A 25,831-nucleotide genomic window follows, 5' to 3' on the forward strand; every position below is an offset into this window, starting at 1 on the left:
ACTTAGAGAACTAAAAATAGACCTGCCGTTTGACCCTGCAATTCCTTTATTAGGTATATACCCAGAAGACCAAAAATCGCATTACAACAAAGATATTTGTATCAGAATGTTTATTGCAACCTTGCCTTGTGAAAAGCCTTCCAGTTCCCAAACCATTGGCTGGGAGTAGTAAAAACTAAAATCTCACACAGGAGGGTTCTGCTAACTTGTGCCATGGCAATGACCCCACGTGAACCTCTATCTCAGTGGTTCTCAGTCTTCCTAATGGCTCTCTTTAATACAGTTCCTCATGTTGTGGTAACCCCCAACCATAAAATTATTTTCATTGCTACAGTAGCAGAAGATGACTGTGCACATCACAAAGCAGCTGAATCATGAAAACAGTGAGTGAGGAGAGTGAAAGAGAAGCTGTCAGCTGCAAGGAAAGAAAAAGCCAATACTGGGTTTCCAGAAAAAGGATGAGTTCCAGAAAGTAGAAAGACCAACTAGTGGTAAACACCCAATAACTGGCTGCTACTTGTGCCTGGGAAGGGCACTGGCTGGAAAGAAGGTGAGAACTCTAGCCAGAAACAGGAAGTACTACACGGAAACCCAAAGACCCAAAGCTGGGAACTTCCCACTCCCCTGGTGCCTTCATACTAACACCTCCCGAGCTGGGCAGCTCTGGTTCACAGGCTGAAATGGCAGTGCACTGTGCCCTCTGCCCTGCATCCACTTGCCATGTCTCCACCCCTCAACCCCAGAAGAGGAGATGGGCCTCTGAGGTCGCTCTGTGCCTGCGGCAGGGTCATCAGGGCACCTCCGGAAGTGTCCCAGCTCCAGTGCAGGTCTGTCATTGACTATAGGAGCTCTGCCCATCTGCAGGGACAGATGGCATAGCTACCACTGGTGCTGAGGGGCCCCCCAGTGCCTGGCCTGAATAAACTGATTGGAGGTGAGGAATGATTGATTTACCATCACTCAACAAATAAATGTTCATAAATTAACCAGGGACTGTACCAATCTAACAGAGATGAAAGTTGAATTTCAAAAAATTTCACCTGGGCAGTGCCTGTAGCTCAATGGGTAGGACACCAGCTATATACACCGAGGCTGGCAGGTTTGAACCCGGCCTGGGCCTGCTAAACAACAATGATAACAGCAACATAAAAATAGCCAAGTGTTGGGGCGGGCATCTGTAGTCCCAGTTACTTGGGATGCTATGGCAAGAAAATAGCTTAAGCCCAAGAGTTTGAGGTTGCTGTGAGCTATGATGTCACTGCACTCTACTGAAGGCAACAGCTTGAGACTCTGTCTCAAAAAAAATTCCACTGAAGGGTCCCTTGTCCTCCTGCATACTCACAGTTCTCATTTGCAAAGAAGACAGGGTTTCATTAAAGTGGCTAAAATCAGGCTCTCTCCTGGCCTGGGCTCAGGATGGTTCAGGATGTGTGGCAGCACCAGCAGGGGAGTTCTTCACTCAGCCATTGGGTCGGGGGGTGAGGGGTTGGAATCATGGTGAGAGAAAAGTCTACAGGCGTGTTCATCCTTAAGTCACCTGGATGCGTGTGTGCCTGTGTGTGTATGTGCACATGAGCACATGCCTGATAGGACCCCCCAAAGCCAAAATCAGGAAAAGCTGCCAGTTGAAATAATGCTTTGAAGATGCAGGATCTGTTCACCTTCTACAAAAGTTCTCAGGTTTTTTTTTTTTGAAAAGAATCTCTAGCTGTCTCCCTGAGTAGAGTGATGTGGCATCACAGCTCATAGCAACCTCAGACTCCTGGGCATAAGCGACTCTCCTGCCTCAGCCTCCCAAGTAGCTGGGACTACAGGTGCCCACCACAATGCCCGGCTCTTTTATTTTGTTGTTGTTGTTGTTGCAGTTGTCATTGTTGTCTTAGCTGGCCTGGGCTGGGTTTGAACCTGTCAGCCTCGGTGTATGTGGCTGGCACCCTACCCACTGAGCTCCAGGCGCCACCAAAAGTTCTCAGTTTTTGTTTGGGGACTCAGGCCTCCCCAGTTCTCAGTCACAGTGTTTCTTTAGGAGCGCTGCTCCCACCCCAAGGGTGGGGCAAGTGATGTCGGCCTGGCCAACTCATCCTCTCCCTTTGACCCTGAGAAAGGAGCCTACATAAACGCCTGATGAGTAATTCTTGACATGGTCAAGGCCAGTGCTGTCCAGTAGAAGCACAAGATGAGTCATACATATTATTAAAAATTTTCCAATAGCCCCACTTAAAAAGTAAGGAGAAACAGGTGAAATTGGTTTTATGAATGTTGTTATTAAACTCAATATATCCAAAATACTATCATCTTACTATAATTGGTATAAAAATTATTAATGAGATATTTCATATTGTTATTTTGTACTAGTCCTTAGTTCCAGTGTGTGCTTTGAACTGAGAGTACATCTCAGTGTGGACTAGACACATTCCTAGTGCTCAGTGCCACCCGGGCTCATGATCACTGTCAGGGACAGCAGATTCAGGCTGGCACAGCCCACCTGCTCCTAGCACTTCTCCCAATGCACCATGGTCTGACTCACCTCTAAACCTTTGCATTTGCTGTTTCTTCTGGGGACTACTTTCTCCCCCTTCTACATATCCAGAACACCTAGCAGTTATCAAGGTTTAGAATAAGATGTGGTTTCCAGTGACCTGGTGTAATCCTCACAATGGTACTATTAGTCCTATTTTACCACCAAGGTATGAGTGGCAGTGTTATGTATGACATGAACAAGCAGTTGGTATGGCTCCAAGAACTGTTAATGGAGGGGAGAAAGCCTTGAAGGCCAGAGAGACTGAAGGAGTCATACTAGCTGACTGGGGCATCTGGTGGCTGCTTCACCCATGACCTTTGCCCCTTAGTATCTATAGCTATGCCTCCCCTTCCCCATGGTCAGAGCCAATCAAGACAGGATCACTCTGTTCAGAAAAGGCAGTGCTGATGTCTTGAGATCATCAGACACTCCCATGTCCAAGTGACAGCTGGTAAAAATGAGGTCCACAGAATGGAAGAGGCCTGGCCAAGCCATATAGCATACTGACAGTAGCACTTCCTCCCAGCCAGGGAGCCGGCCTCAGACTTTAGCAAGGAGCACAATACCAAAGAAACTATATTTCCAGAGAGAGACACATCAAGTCAAGTTGAAAATGGGCATTCCCAGAGGATTCATGACAGGCCTTCCACATTAGCTTTCAGAAACCCTGATGACTAGAAAGATCTTCTAAGAAGAAAATAAAGAAAAAAACATAAGATTTAATCTGGACTCTAAAACAAATGGGCTTAACAGACATTTACAGAACATTTGATCCCAAAACTACTGAATATACATTCTTCTCGCTGGCACACTGAACATTCTCTAAGTTTGATCACATCTTAGGCCACAAAACATGTCTCAACTAATAAAAAAAAAAAAAGGAAATTATACTATGTATCTTTTCAGACCTCAGTAGAATAAAATTAGAAATCAGGCTCGGCACCTGTGGCTCACGTACCTAAGGCCCCAGCCCGGGCCCATCAAAAACAACAATGATGGCTGCAACCAAAAAATAGCCAGGCATTGTGGTGGGCACCTGTGGTCCCAGCTACTTGGGAGGCTGAAGCAGGAGACTCGCTTGAGCCCAGGAATTGGAGGTTGCTGTGAGCTGTGATGCCACAGCACTCTACCCAGGGGGACAGCTTGAGGCTCTGTCTCAAAAAAAAAAAAAAGAAATCAACTCCAACAGAAACTTTCAATTCTATACAAAATCATGGAAATTAAATAACCTGATGCTGAATGATTATTGAATCAAGGAGGAAATTAGAATAGAAATAATAAGATTCTTGAAACTGAATGGCAAAGGAGGCACAAGTTATCAAAATTGGTAGGATTCAGCAAAAGCAATCCTAACAGGAAAATCCATAGCCTTAAATGCTTACATCAAAAAATCCAGAAATATCTCAAATAAAAAAATCTAATAAATCATCTCAAGGAATTAGAAAAGGAAGGGCAAACCAATCCCAAACCCAGCAGAAGAAAAGAAATAACTAAGGTCAGAGCAGAACAAAATGAAATCAATACCAAAAGAATCGGCTCAGCACCTGTAACTCAGTGGTTAGGGAACCAGCCACATGCACCAGCGCTGGTGGGTTTGAACCTGGCCCTGGCCTGCCAAACAACAATGACAACTACAACAAAAAATAGCCGGGCGTTGTGGTGGGCGCCTATAGTCCCAGCTACTTGGGAGGCTGAGGCAGATAAGCCCAAGAGTTTGAGGTTGCTGTGAGCTGTGATGCCAGAGCACTCAACCGAGGGTGACATAGTGACACGGTCTCAAAAAAAAAAAAAAATACCAAAGGAATCATACAGAAGATTAATGAAACAAAAAGCTGGTTCGTTGGAAAAGATAAACAAAATTGGCAAACCTCTTTCTAGATTAACCAAAAACAGAAGAGGAAGGACCCTAATACGCTCATTCAAAAATGAAAAAGGAGCTGTTACACCTGATACCACAGAAATACAAAACATCTCCTGAATATTATAAAACCCTCTATGCACATAAACTGAAAAATGTTGAGGAAATGGACAAATTCTGGGAAAGACACAACCTCTCTAGGATCAATCAGAAAGAAATAGAACTCCTGAACAGGCCAATTCCAGGTAACAAAACTGAAGCAGCAATAGAAAACCTTCCAACAAGATGATTCCCAGATGAGATAGTTCCACATTTTACTAGACCTACAAAGAGCTGGTACCTATACTGCTGTAATTATTTTATAACGTTGAGAGGAAGGAATCCTCCCCAACTTGCTCTATGAAGCCAGTATCACCTTGATACCCAAGCCAAGAAAGGACACAATAAAAAAAAAAGTATAGATCAATATCGCCTATAAATATAGAATGATATGTTAACCAGTTTGGTGTAAATATTTCAAATTGTATATAAAATCAGCACATTGTACATATATACAATCAGCAAATTGTATATAAAATCAGCACACTGTACTGTAGATGCAGTAATGTACACAGTTATGATCTAATAAAAATATAGATGCAAAAATTCTCAATAAAAACTGAACTCAACAGCACATAAAAAAAAATCCACCATCACCAAGTGGACTTCATCCCAGTGATGGTTCAGCACACACAAATCCATAAATGTGAGTCACCACATAAACAGGAGCAAAAACAAAGGCCACATAATCATCTCAATATGTCAATCATGTCAAAAGCAGAGAAAGCTTTTGACAAAATTCAGCACCCTTTTAAGATAAGAACTCTTAATAGACATATACCTCAAAATTATAAAAGCCATATATGACAAACCTACAGCCAACATCATAACGAATGGAGAAAAATTGAGACTATTCCCTGCAGATCTGGAACCAGACAAGGTTGCCCACTGTCCCCACCTCTATTCAACACAATGTTGCAAGTCCCAGCCAGAGCAATCAGATAACAAAAGAAAATCAAGGGTATCCAAATGGGAAAAGAAGAAGTCAAATTATCACTCTTTGCTGATGATATGATCTTCTATCTCCAAAGATTCTGCAGAGAGACTCCTGGAATTCATAAATAAATTAAGCTGAGTCCCATGATATAAAATCAATGTACATAAGTCAATACATTCCTATATGTGAACAACACTCAAGCTGAGAATCAAATCAAAGATCCAATATCTTTTGGAATAGCAACAAAGAAAATAAAAACCTAGGAATATATTTAACCAAAGAGGGAAAAGACTTATACAGGGAGAACTATTGAGTTACTGAGGAAGGAAATCAACAAGGATGTAAACAAATGGAAAAATATATCACGTTCATGCATCAGCAAAATCAACATTGTTAAAATGTCTATACTTACCTAAAGTGATTTACAGATTCAGTGCAATCCCCATTAAAATACTAGGGCCATTTGCCACAGATTTAGGAAAAATAATTTTATACTTTATATGGAACATAAAAGATTCTGAATAGCCAAAGCAACCTTAAGCAAAAAGAAAAATCTGGAGGCATCGCTTTAGCAGACTTCAAGCTATACTATAAGGTTACAGTAACCAAAACATCATGTTCCCAGCACAAGAACAGAGACATAGACCAATGGATCAGAACAGAAAACCCAGATATAAAGCCATCCTCATATTGCTATCTGATCTTTGATGAAGCAGACAATAATATACACTTGGGAAAAGAATCCCTGTTCAGTAAATGGTGCTGGGAATATTGGATTGCCACGTGTAGAGGATTGAAACAGGATCTGCACCTCTTACCACTCACAAAAATTAATTCATGATGAATGACAGACTTAAGCCTAAGGCATGAAACTCGAAAAATTCTAAAAGAAAATGTTGGAAAAACCCTGATAGACATTGGCCTAGGCAAAGAATTTATGAAGAAGACCTCTAAGGCAATCACAGCAACAACAAAAATAAACAAATGGGACTTGATTAAATTAAAAAGCTTCTATGCAACCAAGCAAACAATCAATAAAGCAAACATACAACCTACAGGATGGGAGAAAATATTTGCATGCTATACATTTGATAAAGGGCTGATAACCAGAATCTATGAAGAACTCAAGAAATTCAACAAGAAAGAAAATCAAACAACCCCATAAAAAAGTGGGCAGAAGTCATGAACAGAAGCTTTTTAAAAGAAGATAGACTAATGGCCAATAAACATATGAAACAATGCTCAACATCCCTAATCATCAGGGAAATGCAAATCAAAACCATAATGAGGTGTCATCTAATTCCAGTAAAAATGGCTTTTATCCCAAAATCTCAAAACAGATGCTGGCATGGATACAGAGAGAAAGGAACATTTATACATTGCTGGTGGGACTCCAAACTAGTACAACCTCTATGGAAAATTGTATGGAGATACCTAGAAAACATAAAAGGAGACCAACCATTTGATCCAGAAATCCCACTTTTGCGTATTTACCCAAAGGGAAGAAGGCATTTTGTCAAATGTTTATTGCAGCACAATTCATAATTGCAAAGATGTGGAACGAACCCAAGTGCCCATCAGCACAGAGTGGAAACAAAATGTGGCAGATGTTTACCGTGGAATGCTACTCAGCCATAAAAAATGGTGAACTGGCTCGGCGCATATAGCTCAACCGGCTAAGGCGCCAGCCACGTACACCTAAGGTAGCGGGTTCGAATCCCCAGCCCAGGCCCGCCAAACAACAATGATGGCTGCAACCAAAAAATAGCCAGGAGTTGTGGCGGGCACCTGTGGTCCCAGCTACTTGGGAGGCTGAGGCAGGAGACTCTCTTGAGCCCAGGAGTTGGAGGTTGCTGTGAGCTGTATTGCCACGGCACTCTACCCAGGGTGACAGCTTGAGGCTCTGTCTCAAAAAAAAAAAAAAAAAATGGTGAACTGATATCTTTTGCAACAACCTGGATGGAACTGGAGATCGTTCTTCTAAATGAAGTTTTGCAAGAATGGAAAAACGAACACCACATGTACTCACTACTTAAATTGGAATTAATTGATTGACACCTATGTACACATTTGGTAGTAAAACTCAACGGAAAGCAAGCGAGTGGAAGGGGACAAGAGGAAAGGGCTAAATTCACACCTAACAGGTGCAACACACGCTGTCTGGGTGAGGGGCACACTTTCAACTTTGGCTCCATCTGTACAAAAACAATTTATGTAACCAAAACATTTGTGCCCCAGTAATATTCTACAATAAAAAAGAAAAAAACCTTAATGAACAGAACATCCCCAGAGAATACCCAGTCAGACCCTTTTATCAACATGTATGATTCCAGCACAAACTTGATGTTTCCACAAGATCCAGCTAGTCCCAATATTGGGGGCCTCACTATATTGTCCAGGCTGATCATTAACCCCTGGTCTCAAGCAATCCTCCTGGCTCAGCCTCCTAAGCAGCTGGGATTAGAGATAGGTGCCAATGCACCTGGCCAGAAATATATTCTTTAATATATGTGGTCAAATAATTTTCATAGGAATTACAAGATCATTCAATGGAGAAAGGTCAGCCTCGTCAACAAAATGTATTGGGAAAACTCAATATTTGCATGTAAAAGAGGATAGTTGGATCCTTACCTTACCATATGCAAAAATTAACTCAAAACGGATCAAAGACCTAAATGTAAAAGCTAAAACTGTGAAACTCCTACAAAAAACATGGGGAAAATATTTATGACAACAAAATAAAAATAGATAAATTGGACAACATTAAAATTTAAAACAATTTAAAACTTCTGTGCATCAAAGGACACAACAGAGTGAAGTGACAACCTATAGAATGAGAGAAAGTCTCTGCAAATCATCCATCTGATAAGGAGTTAATATCCATGCTATATAAAGAACTCCTACAACTGAACAATGACAGAAATCAATTAAAAATGGGCACTTGAACAGATATCTCCCCAAAGAATATATACAAACTGACAAAGAGCCCACAAAAAGATACTCAGCATCATAATCATTAGGGAACTACAAATCGAAACCACAGTGGGATATCATTTTGTACCTATCAGGATGACAACTACGGGTAATAACAAGTGTTAATGAGGACGCAGAGAAACAGAAACCCTTGTGAAAACGTAGAATCGCCCAGCCGCTATGAAAAGAGTATGATAGGAACTTAAAAATTAAAATAGAATTACCATATGATCTATCAATTTCACTTCTGGGTATATACCCCAAAGAATTGGAAGCAGGATCTCAGAGAGAGCTCTACACGCTCATATTTACAGAAGCACTATTCACAACAGCCAAGAGGTATAAGCAACCCAGATACTATGGAGGGGTGAAAGAATAACCAAAACATGGTGTATACACACAATGAAATATTACCCACTTTAAAAACGAAAGAAATACTGTCATATGCCACAACATGGTGGAGCCTTGAGGACAGTATGCTAAGTGAAATAAGACACTCACAAAAGGACAGGTACTGTATGGTTGCAAGGATCTAGAGTAGTCAAATTCACAGACAGAAAGTAGAATGGTGGTTGCCAGGGAGAGGGAAAAGTAGGGAATGAAGAGTTTTATTCAATGATTATACGGTTTCAATTTTGCAAGATCAAAAGAGTTTTGGAGATTGGTTGAACAATAATGGTTCCTCCATCTCAAGTCCCATTTTATTGTATTTTATTTTATTTATTTTTTATTGAGACAGGGTCTTACTTTGTCTCCCTCTGTAGAGTACTGTTACGTTATAGCTCACAGCAACCTCAAACTCTTGGGCTCAAGCGATTCTCTTGCCTCAGCCTCCCTAATAGCTAAGGTGCCAGTCACAATGCCTGGCTATTTTTATTGTTATTGTTGTTGTTCTTGTTCTTGTTTAGCAGGCCTGGGGCCAGATTTGAACCCACCAGCCCCAGGGCACATGGCTGGCACTCTAACCACAGAGCTACGGGCACCCAGCCATATTTTAGTTTTAATAGAAGAGTCTACTAGCCTGGGGTTGTACTACTAATTGCTTTTAAAAAATATTCTCTCCACAATGTATTTAACATATTTGAATTTTCTTGAAAATAGACATTAGAGTACAGTTTAAATCCCATTGTCTACTGAATTGTGACTCCACAATTCTTACCATGAAACCCTAAACCTTTATGTGGCTGTGTTTGGAGATAGGAACTTCAGGGAGGTAATTCAAATTAAATAAGGTCATGAGTGCATGGCTGTAATCCAAGAGGACCGGTGTTTTTGTGAGGAAAAGGAAGAAACTCCAGAGAGCCTCCCCACCCCACCTCCCTCTCCTGTCTGCTGTTGGACTTCAGCCTCTGAGAACATAAATGCCGGTTGTTTGTGCTGCCCAGTCCCGGCGTTTGTTTATGGCAGCCTGAGCTGACTGCACAAGGCCCCATCAAGTCAGACACACCCGGGGCTGATCCCTCTATATCCTACCAGTTATATGGTCTTGGAAAGATATTTAACCTCCCTGAGCTTCAATTTTCTTGTCTGTTGTTAAGTATAACTTCGCAAGGCTGTTGTGAGGAGGGGACGTGTTACGAGCAAGCACAGAACAACATCCAGCCCAGAGCAGGCACAGATGCTCAGTCTGGCGCTGCCCTTTATTCCACAGCTGCTTGGGCTGGCTGAGGGATTCACCAGTGAAGAATGAGATCACCACTCTCTCCTCCGAGAACTTAAAATCTTAGAAAATAGAACAGGTCCACAATCGTGATTGAAGTACCATGCCCCTAAGTGGTAGCTTTCTAAACCCTGCTCGAAGTTTCTCACATTCCCAGTGAGACATTTGGAGCTAATCTGTCCCCTGGGCATATTCCTTTGGGAAATAAGTTTGGCTTTGCCTTAAAATAATGACGTGCTCCAGAGTGGTGCTAAGTCCTGATGTTTATAATTTAGTTACCAAAAGCCTTCATAATGTGAATTTTAGACAATGTGTATCCCCGCTCAGCCTCATCTCTATTCTCTAGTTGAGAAAAAATCCAACTGGCTGCCCCTTCTGAGTCAGATGATGGCAGGGCTCAGTCCAGGGAGCGAGCAGCCCTTCTTGGTGGCCATGTCCCTCTCAGCAGCATGGGCCCAGCAGCCAAGGGCAATGACCACCATGTGCCTTTGCATTCAGAAGGAGATTTGGAGTGTTTTCTTACCATTCTGTGTAGCCTTTTTGGCTCTCTTGGGCTTTGTGGGGCATGGAGGGGGTAGGGGTGCTAATCTGGAGGGCAGGGAAGGATGCCCAGGCTGGTGTGGGAGTTCTCCTTCGGGTTCCCCCAGCCTCGTGCCCCCGCCTCCCAGGGCAGGGCAGGTTCTCAGTGTCTGCATTCAACAGGAAATGCCAAACTCCTCTGCTTCCTTCCTACAGACAGCCATCTCTCGGCCACAAGGACACAGGGATATTTGTTGAGTGAAGGGGACACAGAAGAGCCCAAGGTGGTCATGTGGCCCAGGGTATGATCCCACAAGTGCTGGGTTACTTGTTTCCTCCCAGGGAGCTCCCTGCCACTGATACAAAGAGACAAGAGAGAAATCTCTTTATCAAGACATTTTAAGCCCAGAACATAAGCTGGGGATGACTGTGCACGTGGGTATGGCCACAGGGCAGACACCAGAGGCTGGCCAATTTTTTCTTTTGACTAGATAATAGAATCTGCATCTGTCCTCAAACTCCTTTGGGTTTCATTGTCTTCTTCTTTCCTTGGGAGTGATTCACCTCAGCCTTGGGTAACTTCCTCATATAATCCCCAGATCAAATAAGTGCAATTCTTACCAGCCTGAACACTGCCATCCTGGCTCAGCAGCTCCACACAGCCTGTCTGCAGAAAGAAAGCAGAACGTCAGCTTCTCATGCCCCCTGATTTGGAGCCCGCAGAGGACTGTGCTTATGCACCAACACGTCCATAAACGCCTGGCACGGGACCTGGCTCAAATATAACTCTGAGTAAATGGATGAGTGAGTCCCATGCTGAGTGCACGAAGATGCTTTCCCAGCTTCCTCATCCTATCTCACCTTTCCTGAAAGTCTATTTTGCATCAGCCCTGGGCTCAACCCAGGCTGTGGGCTGGCTCCCTGTCCTCCAGAAACCGAAATTCTCTTTGGTCAGACGTGTGAGAACCAGTCATCATCATGGGTAACTGAATAGTGCTCAGGTAAGCAGCCCCCAGAGCTACAGACACACGCTTTACCCAAACCTCACAGCACTGCAGGACCTGGACGTCCCCTACTTTATACACATGAAAGGTGACCAAGTTCATCATTAGCACAGCTGGGAGTTGAACTCAGATCTGCCTTCTTTCAAACCTGTCCCCAGCACCTGGCTATCTCTGGGCACCTTGGGAACGTGCAGGCAAGCCCCATTAGCAGCCAGCAGGCAAGGAGGGAAGGTCGCTCATCTGATATAAAGGAGGAACTCCCCCACGCCCTGTTATCCTGACTGTGCTGGCATCGTTCTCTGCCTTGCTCTGTGCAGCAGGAGGTGGGCACCGGTCTGTTGCATTCATTGCCCTGTTCCCTGTTTCTAGCACAGGCCTGTCCCAGGAAGGGACTCATTGGTCAGTATTTGTCCAGTGAAATGAAGCCCATAGAGAAGATGTTTCTTTGACAATGGCTATGATAGGCACGTGGGGCAGCACAGTGGTGGAGACAGCTCTGAGAACGCTGCTATCCCATTTTACAGGTGAGAAAATGAAGGCAGAGAAATGTGGAGGCTCTGCCTGAGTTATTTAACTGGTGAGTGAAGAAGGGGAATCTTCTCCCAGACCCCAAACCCGTCCTCTTTGTCCCTATCCTCTGCTTTAGGAAAGTTGAAGTGTCTGCATAAACGTGCAGAGAAAACCTTCACCAAATCCTGGCTCCTGGCAGCTCTTTTAAGGAGGGGCTTGTCCCTCTTCATACTTCACGTAACCTGGGAGGAGGTGGGTGGAAAAGACGCACAGGGACATTGCTCTGCCTCTGGCTACTCACTGTGGCTTCTGGCTTCTCGCCCTGAGTAGAGACCTGAGACCCAACCTGGTCCTGAGCACCCCCATGGCATCCCCGGGGTGTCAAACTGTCCCTCTCTGGACACCAGGCTCTGCCTCACAGGAGACCCCACTTTGGTCCAGCTTAGCCCAGGGTTGGCCTATCACATGTTGAATGCAGCCCATGTCTTCTGTAGCCCAGAGCTGCTTCATCTCAGAAACCCTGTCCCCCCCATGCCAGCTTTCCCCAGTGGGCTGTCGGTCTCTCATTTCGCTGGTGTCTCTTGACTCCTGGGCCCTTCCATTTCTGCCCAACCTACCAACTCATATCCTTGCTTCACTTCTGTTGCCAACTAGCCTAGAATCTGTCTTAACTATTTTTTGAAACAAAAGCAGTCATATAAACACTTATAAATGGAATACAAAAATAAAAGACATATTGAAATATCATACCCCATAAATAGGCATAATTGTCATATGTCAATTAAAATAATAATCAAAAGACAAAGAAAAAAGGAAATATAAGCAGCACACATTATGTGGAACCCTCTGGCTCATTACTCTCATGTGAATAGTGTTATTCCCTTTAACTGATTCCTACTTTCACCTTGCAAAGGCCCAGCCACAGAGCTGAGTATGGCTAAGGATGGATCCCACTGCCTTGCACCCGACAGGGCCCGGTGTCTCATGGCTCCCTCCCCCAGGCCTTCAGAAGTTCCTGGGGATCCTTCCTTAGGCCTTGGTCAGTACTTTCTACCAAAAATCCTATTTCAAATCTCCCTCTTGAGAACACTTTGACCTGTGCCACTGAAGAAAAGAGAGAAATTGCCCCCAGTTTCCAATCCTGGCACTCCCTGCTGTCCCCTATACCACTGCATGTTAGGTGACTTCCCAGAGCAAGGGATCCTTCCTCCCCCTGCTGAACTACACCAATCCTTCTAGCCTGGCCCTCTCTAGCCTCCTCTGTCAAGGCTTTGCTTTATTGATTACTGTGGTCATTTAAATATGTCCACAAATTCTTCAAAATGCCTCACTTCGTAAGATGGAGACTCATTCTGCCCACCTTGAGTTTAGACTTAGTGATTTTCTTCTATCCAGTAGAATGTGGTGGAAGTGGTGGAGCATAGTTTTTGAGACTAGCTCACAGAGAGTTTTTGAGACTAGCTCACAGAGACTTTGTGGCTTTCCTATATCTCTAAGATCACTTATGCTGCGAAACCCAGCAGCCATGTTATGAGGATATTCAAGCAGCCCTGAGGAGAGGCCCAAGTGGTGAGAACTGAGAGTTCCACCCCCTGATCATGTGATCTTGGAAGGGATGCTCCAGCCCCAGCCCAGGCTTCAGAAGACCACAGCTCCAGCCATCATCCTCACTATAACATTGTTATGGCTGAATTGTGTTACCCTCAAATTTATATGTTAAAGTCCTAACACCCACTACCTCAGAATGTGACCATATTTGAAGTAGTCTATTTGGTACCTATAACCTGTGGACTACTCCATCCAACAACAGAAAAATATAGTCTTCTCTATCTCACATGGACCATTCATCAAGATAAAGCACATTCTGGGCCATAAAACATGCCATAACATACCTTAAAAAATTTAAAATAATAGATATCATGTAAAAGTATGCTGTCAGACCACAATGGAATCAAATTAGAAATCAATATCAGAAAGATAACTATTATATAAAACTCCCACATATTTGAAGATTAAGAAACATCTAAATAACATAGGGACCAAAGAAGTTACAAGCAAAATTCAAGTACATTTTCAACTAACTGAAAATGAACATATAATTTATCAAAATTTGTGGATTCTAGCAATAATAGTATTCTAGGGAAATTTATAGCATGGAATCCATGTATTATAAAAGATGAAAGATCTAAAATCAATGATCTAAGCTTCTGCCTTAGGAAACTAGAAAAAGAAGAACAATCTAATCCTAAGGTAAGAAAAAAAAAGAAATAATAAAAATTAGCACAGAAATCAATAAAAGTGAAAACAGGATATCAAAAGAGAAAAATCAACAAAATCAAGAGCTGGTTCTCTGAAAAAAAATTGATAAAATTACCAACTTTCTCATCAGGCTAACTAAGAAAAACAATGAGAAGACACAAATTACTAATACCAGAATTGAAAGAGAGAACGTCACTGATTTTATGGACGTTAAAAGTATAACAAAGGAATGTATGAACACCTCTGTGCCTACAAATTTGGTAACTTACACAAAATGACCAATTCCTTGAAAACACAAGCTAAAAAAACTCACACAAGCAGAAACCGATAATCTGAAAGGCCTTTATCTATTTGAGAAATGGAATCAATGATTAACAACCTTTCCAAAAAAGGAAGTACCTAGCCCAGATAATTTCACTGGTGAATTCTACCAAATGTTTAAGGAGAAAATGACACCACTTCTCTGCAATATCTTCCAGAAAACAGAAGCAAATTAAATACTTCCTGATTCGTTCTATGAGGCCAGGATTATCCTAAACCAAAATGAGGATTAAATTAAAAGATAGGAAACTCTTGAGGTTCTTTCTCCTCCTGCTATTCCCTAGTCCTCATCATCCTTTGCTTAGGGGAATAGAAACATCCCATGTGAACCTGCTTCTTCTGGTCTCTTCAAATTCTGTTCCATCAACCAAGTCATCTTTAAATGATGCAAAAATTGACAATGTCATGCCTCTCCACAGCCAAAAGTGTGCCACATCTTTACGGCATTCAAAGATCTTCAGCATTGCAACCTGCCTACCTTTTCAGCCTGCCTTGTCTTTGATTTCTTCCCCACTAGGGTGCACTGAATTTTGTGTAGTTCTTGAAATCTCCCCTGTCTTCTTTTACCTCAGTGTCTCTGTTCTTGATCTAAATTTGGAACACACACATGCACACATGGACACACACACAGCTTCCTACATGCAGAAGCTGCAATTTTCTACCCCAGCATTTACTCCTAAGGTATGAGTCACTATGAGAGTCTCTCACCCCTGTGATAAACTTGAGAGTTGGACTGTGCATTATTCATACATTCATACTGAATAGATGAAGGGATGAACAGATGGGTGGATGGATGAAGATTGGTGAACAGATGGATGGATGGATATGTAGATGAATTGGTGGACGGATGGGTGAATGGATGGATGGGTGCCTAGATGAATAGATGGATGGATGGATATGTAGATAGGTAGGTGGGTGGATGAATGAATATGCCCATGAACTGGTGGATAGATGAGATAGACAGGTGGACTGGTAGATGAAGGAGTGGGTGGGCAGATGTATGAGCCTGCCCAGGAAGGCAGGTTAGGCATTGCCTTGAAAGGAAACACTGGTGGCCAGGTGTGGGAAGTGGCTCATGCCTATAATCCTAGCACTCTGGGAGGTGGATTGCTTGAGCTCAGGAATACGAGACCAGCCTGAGCAAGAGCAAGACAGGGTCTCTATTAAAAAATAGAAAACTAGCCGGGTGTCATGGCAGGTGCTGTAAGATCCTGTGGTCACAGCTACTTGGGAGGCTGAGGCAAGTGAATCATTTGAGCCCAGGAGTTTGAGGTTGCTGTGAGCTAAGATGCCATGGTACTCTACCCAGGGCCACAGAGTAAGACTCTGTCTCAAAAAAAAAAAAAAAAAAAAGGAAGCACTGCTGTATTTGAGAGTATCTGCCCCTTGGGAGTGAGATGGCTTCTTCTTAGCCCAGCCCCCACCCTTGTCAAACCCCAAGGCAGGTCAATGTGGCTGAGTCAGGGGGCTTGGCCTCAGGAACCAGAATGTGGGTGGTCACCAGCTCAGGGAAGAAGAGTGAGCTGCTCGTTCTCAAAGTCCTCCTGAAGCTGCTGGGGGTCTAAAGCCACACCACTAACAGGCATTTCCCGAGTGTGAATTTACCCATACCCTCCTCCCCTCTCCCACCTGCTCAATTTCCAATAAGTCTTATTGTACATGTGCATGTAATGAACTGGTGTATGGGAAGAGTAGGTGAGAATATGCTGAAAGGCCAGTGGAGAGGTGAAACTGAGAAAAAGACCAAAGCATTGCCAGGCCCGAGGGAGTTGGAACTACAGGCAGCTGTGTGCCAGGTGGCGTACAGGACACTTTGCCCAGATTGTCTCGTTTAGGCCACACAAGAACCTTGCAATGTCCATGGAGATATCCCACTTCATAGATCAGGAGCCAGGGGTCTAAGAAGCAAAACCAACATTGAGACTCTGGCCTATGGATGCCAGCCCAGAAGTGGCACCTATGCTAGAGCACTGGCAAAACTTAGTCCATCAAAGGGGTGAAAGAAACACCTGTTCTTTGGGTAGGAAAGACTTTTGGAGCTGGGGAAGGGATGAGTAAACTTTGGAAGTTATCCATGCCCCCACTTGGCTGACCATCCCCTGCTCCCTAGAGCCCAGGGTCCCTGGCCTATGAGCCGCTACCTGACTGGAGCACAGGGTGGCATAGTTGACAGGGGCCACCACTGCTGGGCGGCATGGCAGGCTCGCTCAGAAGGCTGTTACTGGCCCAACCCTGGCCCAGCCTCTGTGCGGCCTCAGAGTTGGCCCTTCCTGTCCATGCACTATGGCAAGGGCTAACTAGAGCCACCACTTGAGGAGGACAATTTGGCAACATCTATCAAAATTTTAACACACAATCCCAGTGTTAGTAACATATTCTGCAAATATACTTGTACAAGTGCGCCAAGGCAGATTCACAATTATACGAGCAAAAAATTGAAACAACAACAGGGAGATTAACAACCTTTCAGAAAAGGAAGCACCTTTTTTGAAAGGAGCTACAGGAGCCTGCGTAACCACCCCACTGCTAGCTGCTGGCGTGCCATGGGCAGTGTCCCTCAAAACCCACCTTCTCCAGAATGTGTGGCACAGTCCTGTTTCTATAAGTGGGGATAGAAGGACATAAACCAGAGAATGAAAGCAGGCATCCCTGTGACTTGGAGTGGCAGCTGCAGTGATGGGAAAAGAACTTACTAGAACTACCCGACCAGAGAGTCCACGTTGCAGAGCAAAAGAAGCAGGGTGTAGGCAGAGGCCCACCCAGAGGCTTGGAGTCCAGCAGGAAGAGTAGGTGGGGGGAGGGTAATTCTCCCTCCCCCACTTCTCTGATAGTCACTGGGCTACTGGAGAGCCCGTCTATCCTCATCAGCTCAAAAGTTGCTGCTGCCAGTGAACTGAGAATTTCTTGAGGACAAAGCACCAGGCTGCTGGCACCCTCGGGATCCTTCCCCTCACCACAAACCTGAGCCAGATGGCAGGCACCATGTTGCTTCTGCACCTACCACGGTGGGGCTTCAGCCCCTCAATGTTTATCTTGCTTGTTCCCACACAAACATTTCCCAACTCCAGCCTACACTACGGGAGCTGCAGGGGGCTGGTGGGGGATCTGCATGACCCCAGAGCCTGGACATTCTGGGTGGGCTGTCTCTGGATAGAAGGACAGAGATGACCAGAATGTGAGCTTTCTCCCATTCAGGTCCTTTTCTTCCTCTTCCTCTGCCCTGTGCAGATGGGACACATATACTTTGGAGGTAATTATAATTAAACTGTTTACTGTGGTTTATAGGATGGGAGTGGAAGCAAGAGCGTGGCTGCTGAGAGATGGTAGAGCCAAGGCTTTCAGGGTGGGGCAACCCCACACCGGAGCTTCCTCAGAGAGCAGGGCTCAAGCCCTTCTGGACTGTTTATCTCTCCTGCGCTCAAATGTGTATAGCAGCACAATTTGCAATTGCAAAGATACGGAAGCAACCCAAGCAGATTAATCAAATGTGGCATAGGTACACCATGGCTAAGTAGTCGGCCGTTAAAAAAATGGTGAACTAATACCTTTTATAATAAACTGGATGAACCTGCAGACCATTATTGTAAGTGAAGTATCACAAGAATGGAAAAACAAACACCATGTGTACTCACTATCTAAACTGGAATTAATAGATCAACTCTTACACACACATGTACAGTAAGACTTATTGGAAACTGAGCAGGTGGGAGAGGAGAGGAGGGGACGGGTAAGTTCACGCCTAATGAGTACAGTGTGTACTATCTGAGTGAGGGGCACACTTAGAACTTTGACTCAAACTGTAAGAAAGCAATTTAGGTGATCAAAATGTTTGTACCCCTGTAATATTCTGGAATAATAAAAAATAAAAGGTGGTGCCCATAGCTCAGTGGATAAGGTGTCAGCCACATACACCAGGGCTGACAGTTTTGAACCCAGCCCAGGCCTGCTAAAACAACAATGACAACTGCAACAACAACAAAATAATATAGCCGGACGTTGTGGCAGGCACCTGTAGTCCCAGCTACTTAGGAGGCGGAGGCAAGAGAATCACTTAAGCCCAAGAGTCTGAGGCTACTGTGAGCTATGACACCATGGCACTCTACCCAGGGTGACAGCTTGAGACTCTGTCTTAAATAAATAAATAAATAAATAACAACAGAGCAACAATTGTCCACCAAATGGAATCCAGAAGTCTGCTGGATGCAGATTCAACTTTTGGATGGAATACCATACACTCTGTAAAAATAGCCATGGCTCATGCCTGGAGTCCTACACTCTGGGAGGTCGAGGCAGGAGGATCACTTGAGCTCAGGAGTTCAAGACCAGCCTGAGTAAGAGTAAGACTCATCTCTACTAAAAATAGAAAAATTAGCTGGGTGTTGTTGTAGGTACCTATAGTCCTAGCTACTCAGGAGGCTGAGGCAGACGGATTACTTGAGCCTAGAAGTTGAGGTTGCTGTGAACTCATGATGATGACACCGTACTCTAGCTAGGGTGACAGACTGACTCTGTCTCAAAAAATACATAAATAAATAAAATAAAAATTAAAAGAGTCATTAGTTTGAACTATATGAAAGTGTCCTTTTGTTAGTCGAGATGGTCAAAGATTGGCAGTTAAACATGATCTAATCTAATGCATGTGTTGATACATGAGTTTGTAATAAAACTCAAGATATCTTTTATAGTATAATGCTATCATTTTGTTTAAAATCTAGGAAGTGCATACATATACTTCCCCAGGCCACCCTGCTGGGCCTGACTTCCTCATGAGGACCCGGGTATACATATATACAGAGAGAGAAATGGCAACACATGCTTTTCAGAGGTAATTATAATTAAACTGTTTACTGTGGTTTATTGGGGTGGAGAGTGGAGGGAAGGAGGACTCTTCCCTTCCAGTTTGGCTCTTTTCTGTCATGTTTGACTTTTCCATATCCATAGATTGCTTTTTGTTTTTTTGTTTTTGGAGACAGAGTCTCACTATGTTGCCCTTGGTAGAGTGCCACAGCATCACAGCTCAAGAGCAACGTCAAACTCTTGGGTTTAAATGATTCTCTTGCCTCAGCCTCCCAAGTAGCTGAGACTACAGACTAGCCTGCCACAATGCCCAGCTATTTTGTTGTTGTCATTGTAGTTGTCATTGTTGTTTAGCAGGCCTGGGTCAGCTTTGAACTCACCAGCCCTGGTGTATGTGGCCGGCCCCCTAACCCCTGAGCTATGGGCACCGAGCCCTAGATTGCTTTTCTTAGTTATTTTTCTGTCAACAGGGAATTTCCCAGGGTGCTGAGCTTCCACCTCCTCCCAGACAGTGATGACCTTCTGAAAAGATGAGCCTTCAGCTCAGTGGGAAGCCAAGCTCAGGGAAAGCTCATAGGAAGGCCCTGGTGGTTTCCCCAGGGCTGTCAGTACACGCTGGGGAAAGTCCATGCTGAATGGGAACATTCAGAGCCCCTTCTGTTGTCCTCCTCCAGCCAGGGATGGCTCAGCCCCTCTCCACAGCTCAGGGCTCCAGAGCACATGTCCCTCTGTTAGAAGGGAGCCCCACAGGACTCTTCAGCATTTAGGGTAATGAATACCATGTGGCATCTCAGTGTTCCTGGGTCGCCATGAGGGACTCCTTCTCTTCTGCCTACAGAAGTTCGAGACAAGGATGTGAAGCCATAGTCCTCTACCTTTTCCTCTCCTGGGTGGGCAAAGGGCTTGGCCACTCTTTGCCCCAAACCCCAAACATGCTACAATGTGAGTAGAGAGACTCAGCTCCCCCAGAGCCTGGGCCCAGGTCCTCACAGGCACAGCAGGGTGGCCTGGGGAAGAACCTCTTCTAGAAGTCCCCTCCCAGCAGGGCTCTGCTTCCCCTCTGGAGGGGAATACAAGGACTGGGAATCTGGCAGCATCACAGGATGAGCAAATTTGGCCATGTGTCCTGTCCCTACCACACCACACCCTTGACACTCACAGCTCGGTCCGGGCCCTTTATGGTTCCCCTGTAGGTGTGGGTGAAGTGTCAGCCTATTTGGCTCCATCTTCAGCCCACTCTTTCAGGCTCAATTGTGCCCTCGCAGCCTCCCTGATGCTGTTCCCCCCACAGTCAGAGCTAAAATATGTCTCTCTATGCTCCTAGCAGACACTGTGCAGTCAGTGGGAATGACACTCACTGCCCTGCACTGTAATCTTTGGTTTACACCTATCCAGAGAACAGCTTTTTCTGAGCTGCATTTTCTTGAAATGTGGCCAGCCTGCCTGGAGGGAGCCTGGGGCAGACAGCCCTTGAGAAGCCGCTTGACTATAGAGGCAGTCCTTAGGAAGCCTCCTGGACTGTGCAGCAGCCCTGGGGGAGCCCCTGTCACCTGAGAGATGGCCCTTAAGAAGACACCACTCACTCTACATATACATATACATAATACAGCCCGCCTGTATTACAGAGACGGCTGCAAAAAGTGGACCTGGAGAAAAGCCCCTAAGCTGGAAGGACAGCCTGTGAGAAGCCGTTGGTGGTGCGTAGAGACAACACTTGTGACGCCCTCCTTTCTGTAGAGATGCCCCTGGAGAAGCCCCCCTCACTGCAGAGGTAGCCTTTCAAAAACTCTCCATCATTTTAGAGGGAGACCTGGAAAATTGCACTTATCGTAGAGACAGGCCGCGCTTACTAAGCCCTCCTTCATTTGTAGACAGTCCCTGAGAAACCCTGTTGCATTGCAGGGATAGCCCTGGAGCCTGGAGAAGGCCGACTTGGCTGAGGTGAGAGGCCTTTCTTCATCACGGACAGAGCCTTTGAAAAGCCCCTTTCATTGTACAGAGACCCTTCCTCATTCCAAAGATAGCCCTTGGGAAGTCCCCTTGCAGTGCAGAGATAGCCATTGGGAGACCTTTATTTTCTACAAACAGCCCTGAATCTACTGCCACTGTCAAGTCATTTCCTCCCTTGGCACCCCCTCCGTGGCATTGCATCAGGAAGCTGGTCTTCTCGGAGACATGGGCTGTTGTTAACTTGAAAATATTATTCATCTTTTGTGGTGCAATTTTACTTTTGCACACCTGCCTGGAAGCTCAGAACAAATTCAGCGTCTGCACCCACCAATAGACCGGACTTTCTGATGTACATTTGGTCCGTGATCTCTCCCCAGCTGTGTTGTGTTTTCCTACCGTGAATTTTCCTTTATCCCAGTTTCTCATTCATCTTACTTTTGATTCTGTTATGGTATTGCTACAACTTGCTTCAAATCACCCTGTTTCGCTTAGTCTTTGAATAAGGCAGTTGAAGGACCAAAGTGAAATTGATACATACACTTGTGCACGAGGGTCTCTTCCACTGCCCTATGGTACCTTTCCATTTGGTTAGCACTCTGTCGCCAGCCCCCAGAATGGAGCAGGGGCTCAGACAGGCACTGTGCTAAAAGTTTTCTAGTAGTAGCTCATTGATTTAATCTGTACAACATCCCTGCAAAGGGAAGCAATGGGGCTCCATTTGATAGTTGAGGAAACTGAAGTTTAAATTCTCACACTTACTAAGTAGCCCAGTCAGGATTTAAATCCACCATGGTGGGCTCCAAAGTCCTTCCTTATTCCACTTCACCTCAGTATGGTAGCCACCAGCCACGTGTGGCTATTTAAATTTAATTTTAGTTGAACCTAAAATTCAGGCCCATTCTTGCACTAGCCACACTTCAGGCTACATGTGGCTAGTGGCTACTGTTTGGGACTATTATCTATTCTATTATAGTGGAATATTCTAAAGCATCTCCTACCACTTCCTGACACCTGCACTTGGCTCCTGCCAACCTCCAGGGTTGCCCCAGCTGGACTGGTGCCTCTTTTTCTCTGCATCTTTGTGGATGCTATTCCCTTTGCCTGGAGCATCCCCTGCTCCTCAAGCCATCCTCTCCTTTACAGCCCTCTGGGTACCCTCCATGCCCGCACCTGTCCTCAGCAGCATGATCTCTGCCTGAGGCCCTGAGGTCTGTGCCCTGGGGTACACTGATCACTTCTCCTTCACACAGTCTCACCTCACCAGCCAGCAATGAAACAACAGGACTCGTGCTGCTCAGCACATCCAAGATAATGCGAGGTTTGACAACTCGGCTTCATTCCTAGATTGACTTCTGCCACAAGCTACTCCACTCATTCATTAAGCACATCCGTGCCAAGTGCCCATTCTCTGCTGAGGCCTAGGTGTGTGCAGAGGACAGAGAAGCCCCAGGAGACCCCAGGGAGAACTCATGGTCTGTTGATCTTAGCCAAGTTATTTACTCTCCTTATTCTCAATGTCCTCTTCTATGAAAAATGAAGATTCTTGCTCTGATTCTTGTTCTCCCTCTCCCCCCCCCCCGCCCCGAACAGCTTGTTGTGTGGACTGAGTGAGAATAAGGAAGTCATTCAAAGACATGTGTTAAGTAAAATTTGCAGGAGGCCATTGGTTGGCTGAGCTGCTGCACTAGGCCCAACGGACCAGGTCAAAATGGAGTCACTGGTGCTAAAGTTCTGGGCCACCAAGCTAAAACTAAGATTTTTATTTGACTTTCCAAGAATCAAGAGAGAGATAAGCCAAAGCCCCAGACAGGCCAGCATTAGCCGGCAGGATAAGGAAATCCCCCCACTTTAACTTTTGCAAGAAAGTAAGTTTGAAATAATCAATCTGCTTTTTGTTCCTGTTTTTCTCAGCCCCATTCTGTCTTTGAAGCCAACCTCCTTTGCCTGGATCATCAGAACACTCATTTTATTTTCCAGAAGGAGGAGTTGCTTAGATGTAGAATCACGAGTAAAGCTGATCATAATCTTCAAATTTGCTGTAATTTTTTCTTTTGACGCATGTCATGCATGAAGCTATGCACAGAGGTAACTGGGGGACATCGTCCATGCTCAGCCAGCTCTCTGCAGAGACCCCCCCAAGATTTGAGGGTGCAGAAGACTCCATGCGGTGTTCTTTCAGGGGTGGCACCTGCAGAGCCCCCAGTAGGTCCCAGGAGATGGGAGGCTTCCTGCCCAAAGAGCTGTTGATCTGAACGGTGCCTAACAGCTTCACTGGGCAAGTGCACTCCAGATTTTTGGTTTTCTCTGAACTAAAATCCTGAATAGAGTTCAGGGGACTTATGGATTAGAATATAATTCAAGTCTGGAGTTAAGAATTTGAGCCTGAGGGAGAGGCCTGTGGTGAGGCTCACAGGCACCCAGTTTAAGAGATTTAGGATGGGGGCCCAAACCTACCAGCCATCTGACCTCAGCCAGGTGCTCCTGACCTCTGTGTCTCAAGCTCCCTCTGCGAACTGGGGCTGGGGTCCACACCTTGCTGGCAGTTCAAGGGGGGCAGCCAACAAGAGGTCATAGTGCTATCACTCTCCCCAGCCTCCTCTCCCCCACAAACCAACACCCCCACCCTGAGGGGGCTCGCATGCTGGGCAGGAGGTGACTAAACACAATTGTCCAAGGTACACGGCTAAGGCACAGGTAAGCCCAGGCTTTGGAGTTGAATGTGGGTCTGATTCTTCCTGTGGGCACCTTCACCTCCATGGCCCTCAGTCTCTGCATCCATAGAATGGAGGTGAAGCCACCACCATACTGCGAGGACACAGAGGGATGCCACCTAGGGCACAGCTGATATCTGGCAGGGGCTGAGTCATCAGTGCATGGACTACCCCTGATGAGTCCGTGTCATTGTCCTCCAGCTGTGGAGGAGGCTGCTGGACTGGAGGCAGGGCCAGCATCTGAGTTCCCGTCTGCCAGGCAGCCTGCTCTCTGATAGCAGAGGGCCAGGACAGCCCCCAGGCTCATCCCTGCAGCCCAGTGGCCTGAGTCCTGGGCTGAGGTCTCTGGCTTCTGGGCTCCTGAAGGGCATCTCCAGCCCTCTACCCCACAAGCCCGTCCCCCTGTGTCTAGGTCTGTGCCTCCTAAACTGCCTCCTGCCCAGCAGCCCTCTTCCCCTCCTTCCAGTTGGCAGACACGGCTGCGCCCCCTTACCTTGTCAGGATGGGGGTCTGGTAGACTCTCTTCTCCTCCACCCTGGGCACCTGAAAGAGCCAGGGAAAGAGGCAGTGCTGGGGCTCCAGGTGTGTCAGGGAATAAGGGGCAGAGGAAGAGACGGAAGGGCCCCAAGAGGAAATGACCAAGTGCGCTGGGCCCACGTAATTTATTACAGGACTTTGTCCTCGGGCTCTGGGCACATCCGCTCCCACACGCCTCCTGCAGCCCCAGTGCAGAGCCTCCCAGGAAGGTCTGCTCTTTAACCCGGGCTCTTTAGCAGAGCAGCAGGTGTGTGGCCCAGAGGCTGCCAACGTCTGCACTCTAAGCACCTGCCCTGGCCACCAGCCAAGTACGGTGGTGACAATCAGCTGACCATTCAGGTGCCTCAGCTTCTCTCTGGGTGTTTTGGGGACTCTGAGGAAGTCCACAGTGGGGGCTCTGTTCCCGAGTACCCCAAACTCTAATGGGGGCTGGGGTATAACATGAAATTCAGTATATTTGGTCCTTGTCCCTGGTTCCTATCAGAGAGCTCCTAAAACCCTTAGAAATTCCTGAGTGGATGGTATGTCTGTCTTTCTTCATAATGGGCCCCTTTGACAACGTGAGGCCTCTAGCTAGCCTCTCGCGGGGCCAGTCCCCAGAAAGACCTACAGCCCCACCTACCAATCTCTGGGAAGGTAAAACTCTTGACAACAATGAGACATTATGGGCTTCAAGAAAACGCAATATGTGAAGGTTCCCAGAGGGTGACACCCTGGGAGGGCAGGCAAGCTCCATGCCACCCCTATCCTTGTAATAACCTTTATAAGAAGCTAGTAAACATAAGTAAGTCTTTCCCCAAGTTCTATGAGCTGCTCTAGCAAACTAACTGAACTCAATAAGGGGGTTATGGGAACCCTGCCTTATAGCCAGTCAGCCAGAAGTATAGGTGATAACCTACTACTTGCAATCGGCTTCTGAAGGTAAGGCAATCTTGTGGGACTTAGCCCATTTACCTGTGGGATCTGTCGCTATCTCCAGGTAGTCAGTGTCAGCTTAAATTGAATCAGAGGACACCTAGTTGGAATCTGCTGGAAAATTGCTTGGATCTGGCCAAGGCAGTGTGCTGTGTTGAATGTGCAAGGGACACACACCCAGGAGATGTGTGAGCAGCAAGGAGCCTTCTAACAGAGACACAGGCCACTGGGCAATTAGATTCCCGGGAGACTCCCTGGGA

General features: G+C 45.6%; 1 protein-coding gene across 1 annotated transcript in view; it reads right to left on the reverse strand.

Moving 5' to 3' along the window:
• The window catches only part of MYO7B (myosin VIIB), an 86,475-nt gene extending 61,835 nt beyond the window's left edge, over positions 1 to 24,640 (reverse strand). The window contains exons 1-2 of the mRNA XM_003800337.3: positions 24,613 to 24,640; positions 11,189 to 11,230 (exon numbers count right to left, since the gene is read on the reverse strand). Of these exons, the coding sequence (XP_003800385.1) occupies positions 11,189 to 11,206 (18 nt within the window). The 5' untranslated portion in view covers positions 11,207 to 11,230; positions 24,613 to 24,640. The remainder of the gene's footprint in view (positions 1 to 11,188; positions 11,231 to 24,612) is intronic.
• Between the last annotated feature and the right edge of the window lie 1,191 nt (positions 24,641 to 25,831).

Source organism: Otolemur garnettii, unplaced genomic scaffold (assembly GCF_000181295.1).
Source record: "Otolemur garnettii isolate 467f Iridium unplaced genomic scaffold, OtoGar3 scaffold00173, whole genome shotgun sequence".
NCBI lineage: Eukaryota > Metazoa > Chordata > Mammalia > Primates > Galagidae > Otolemur > Otolemur garnettii.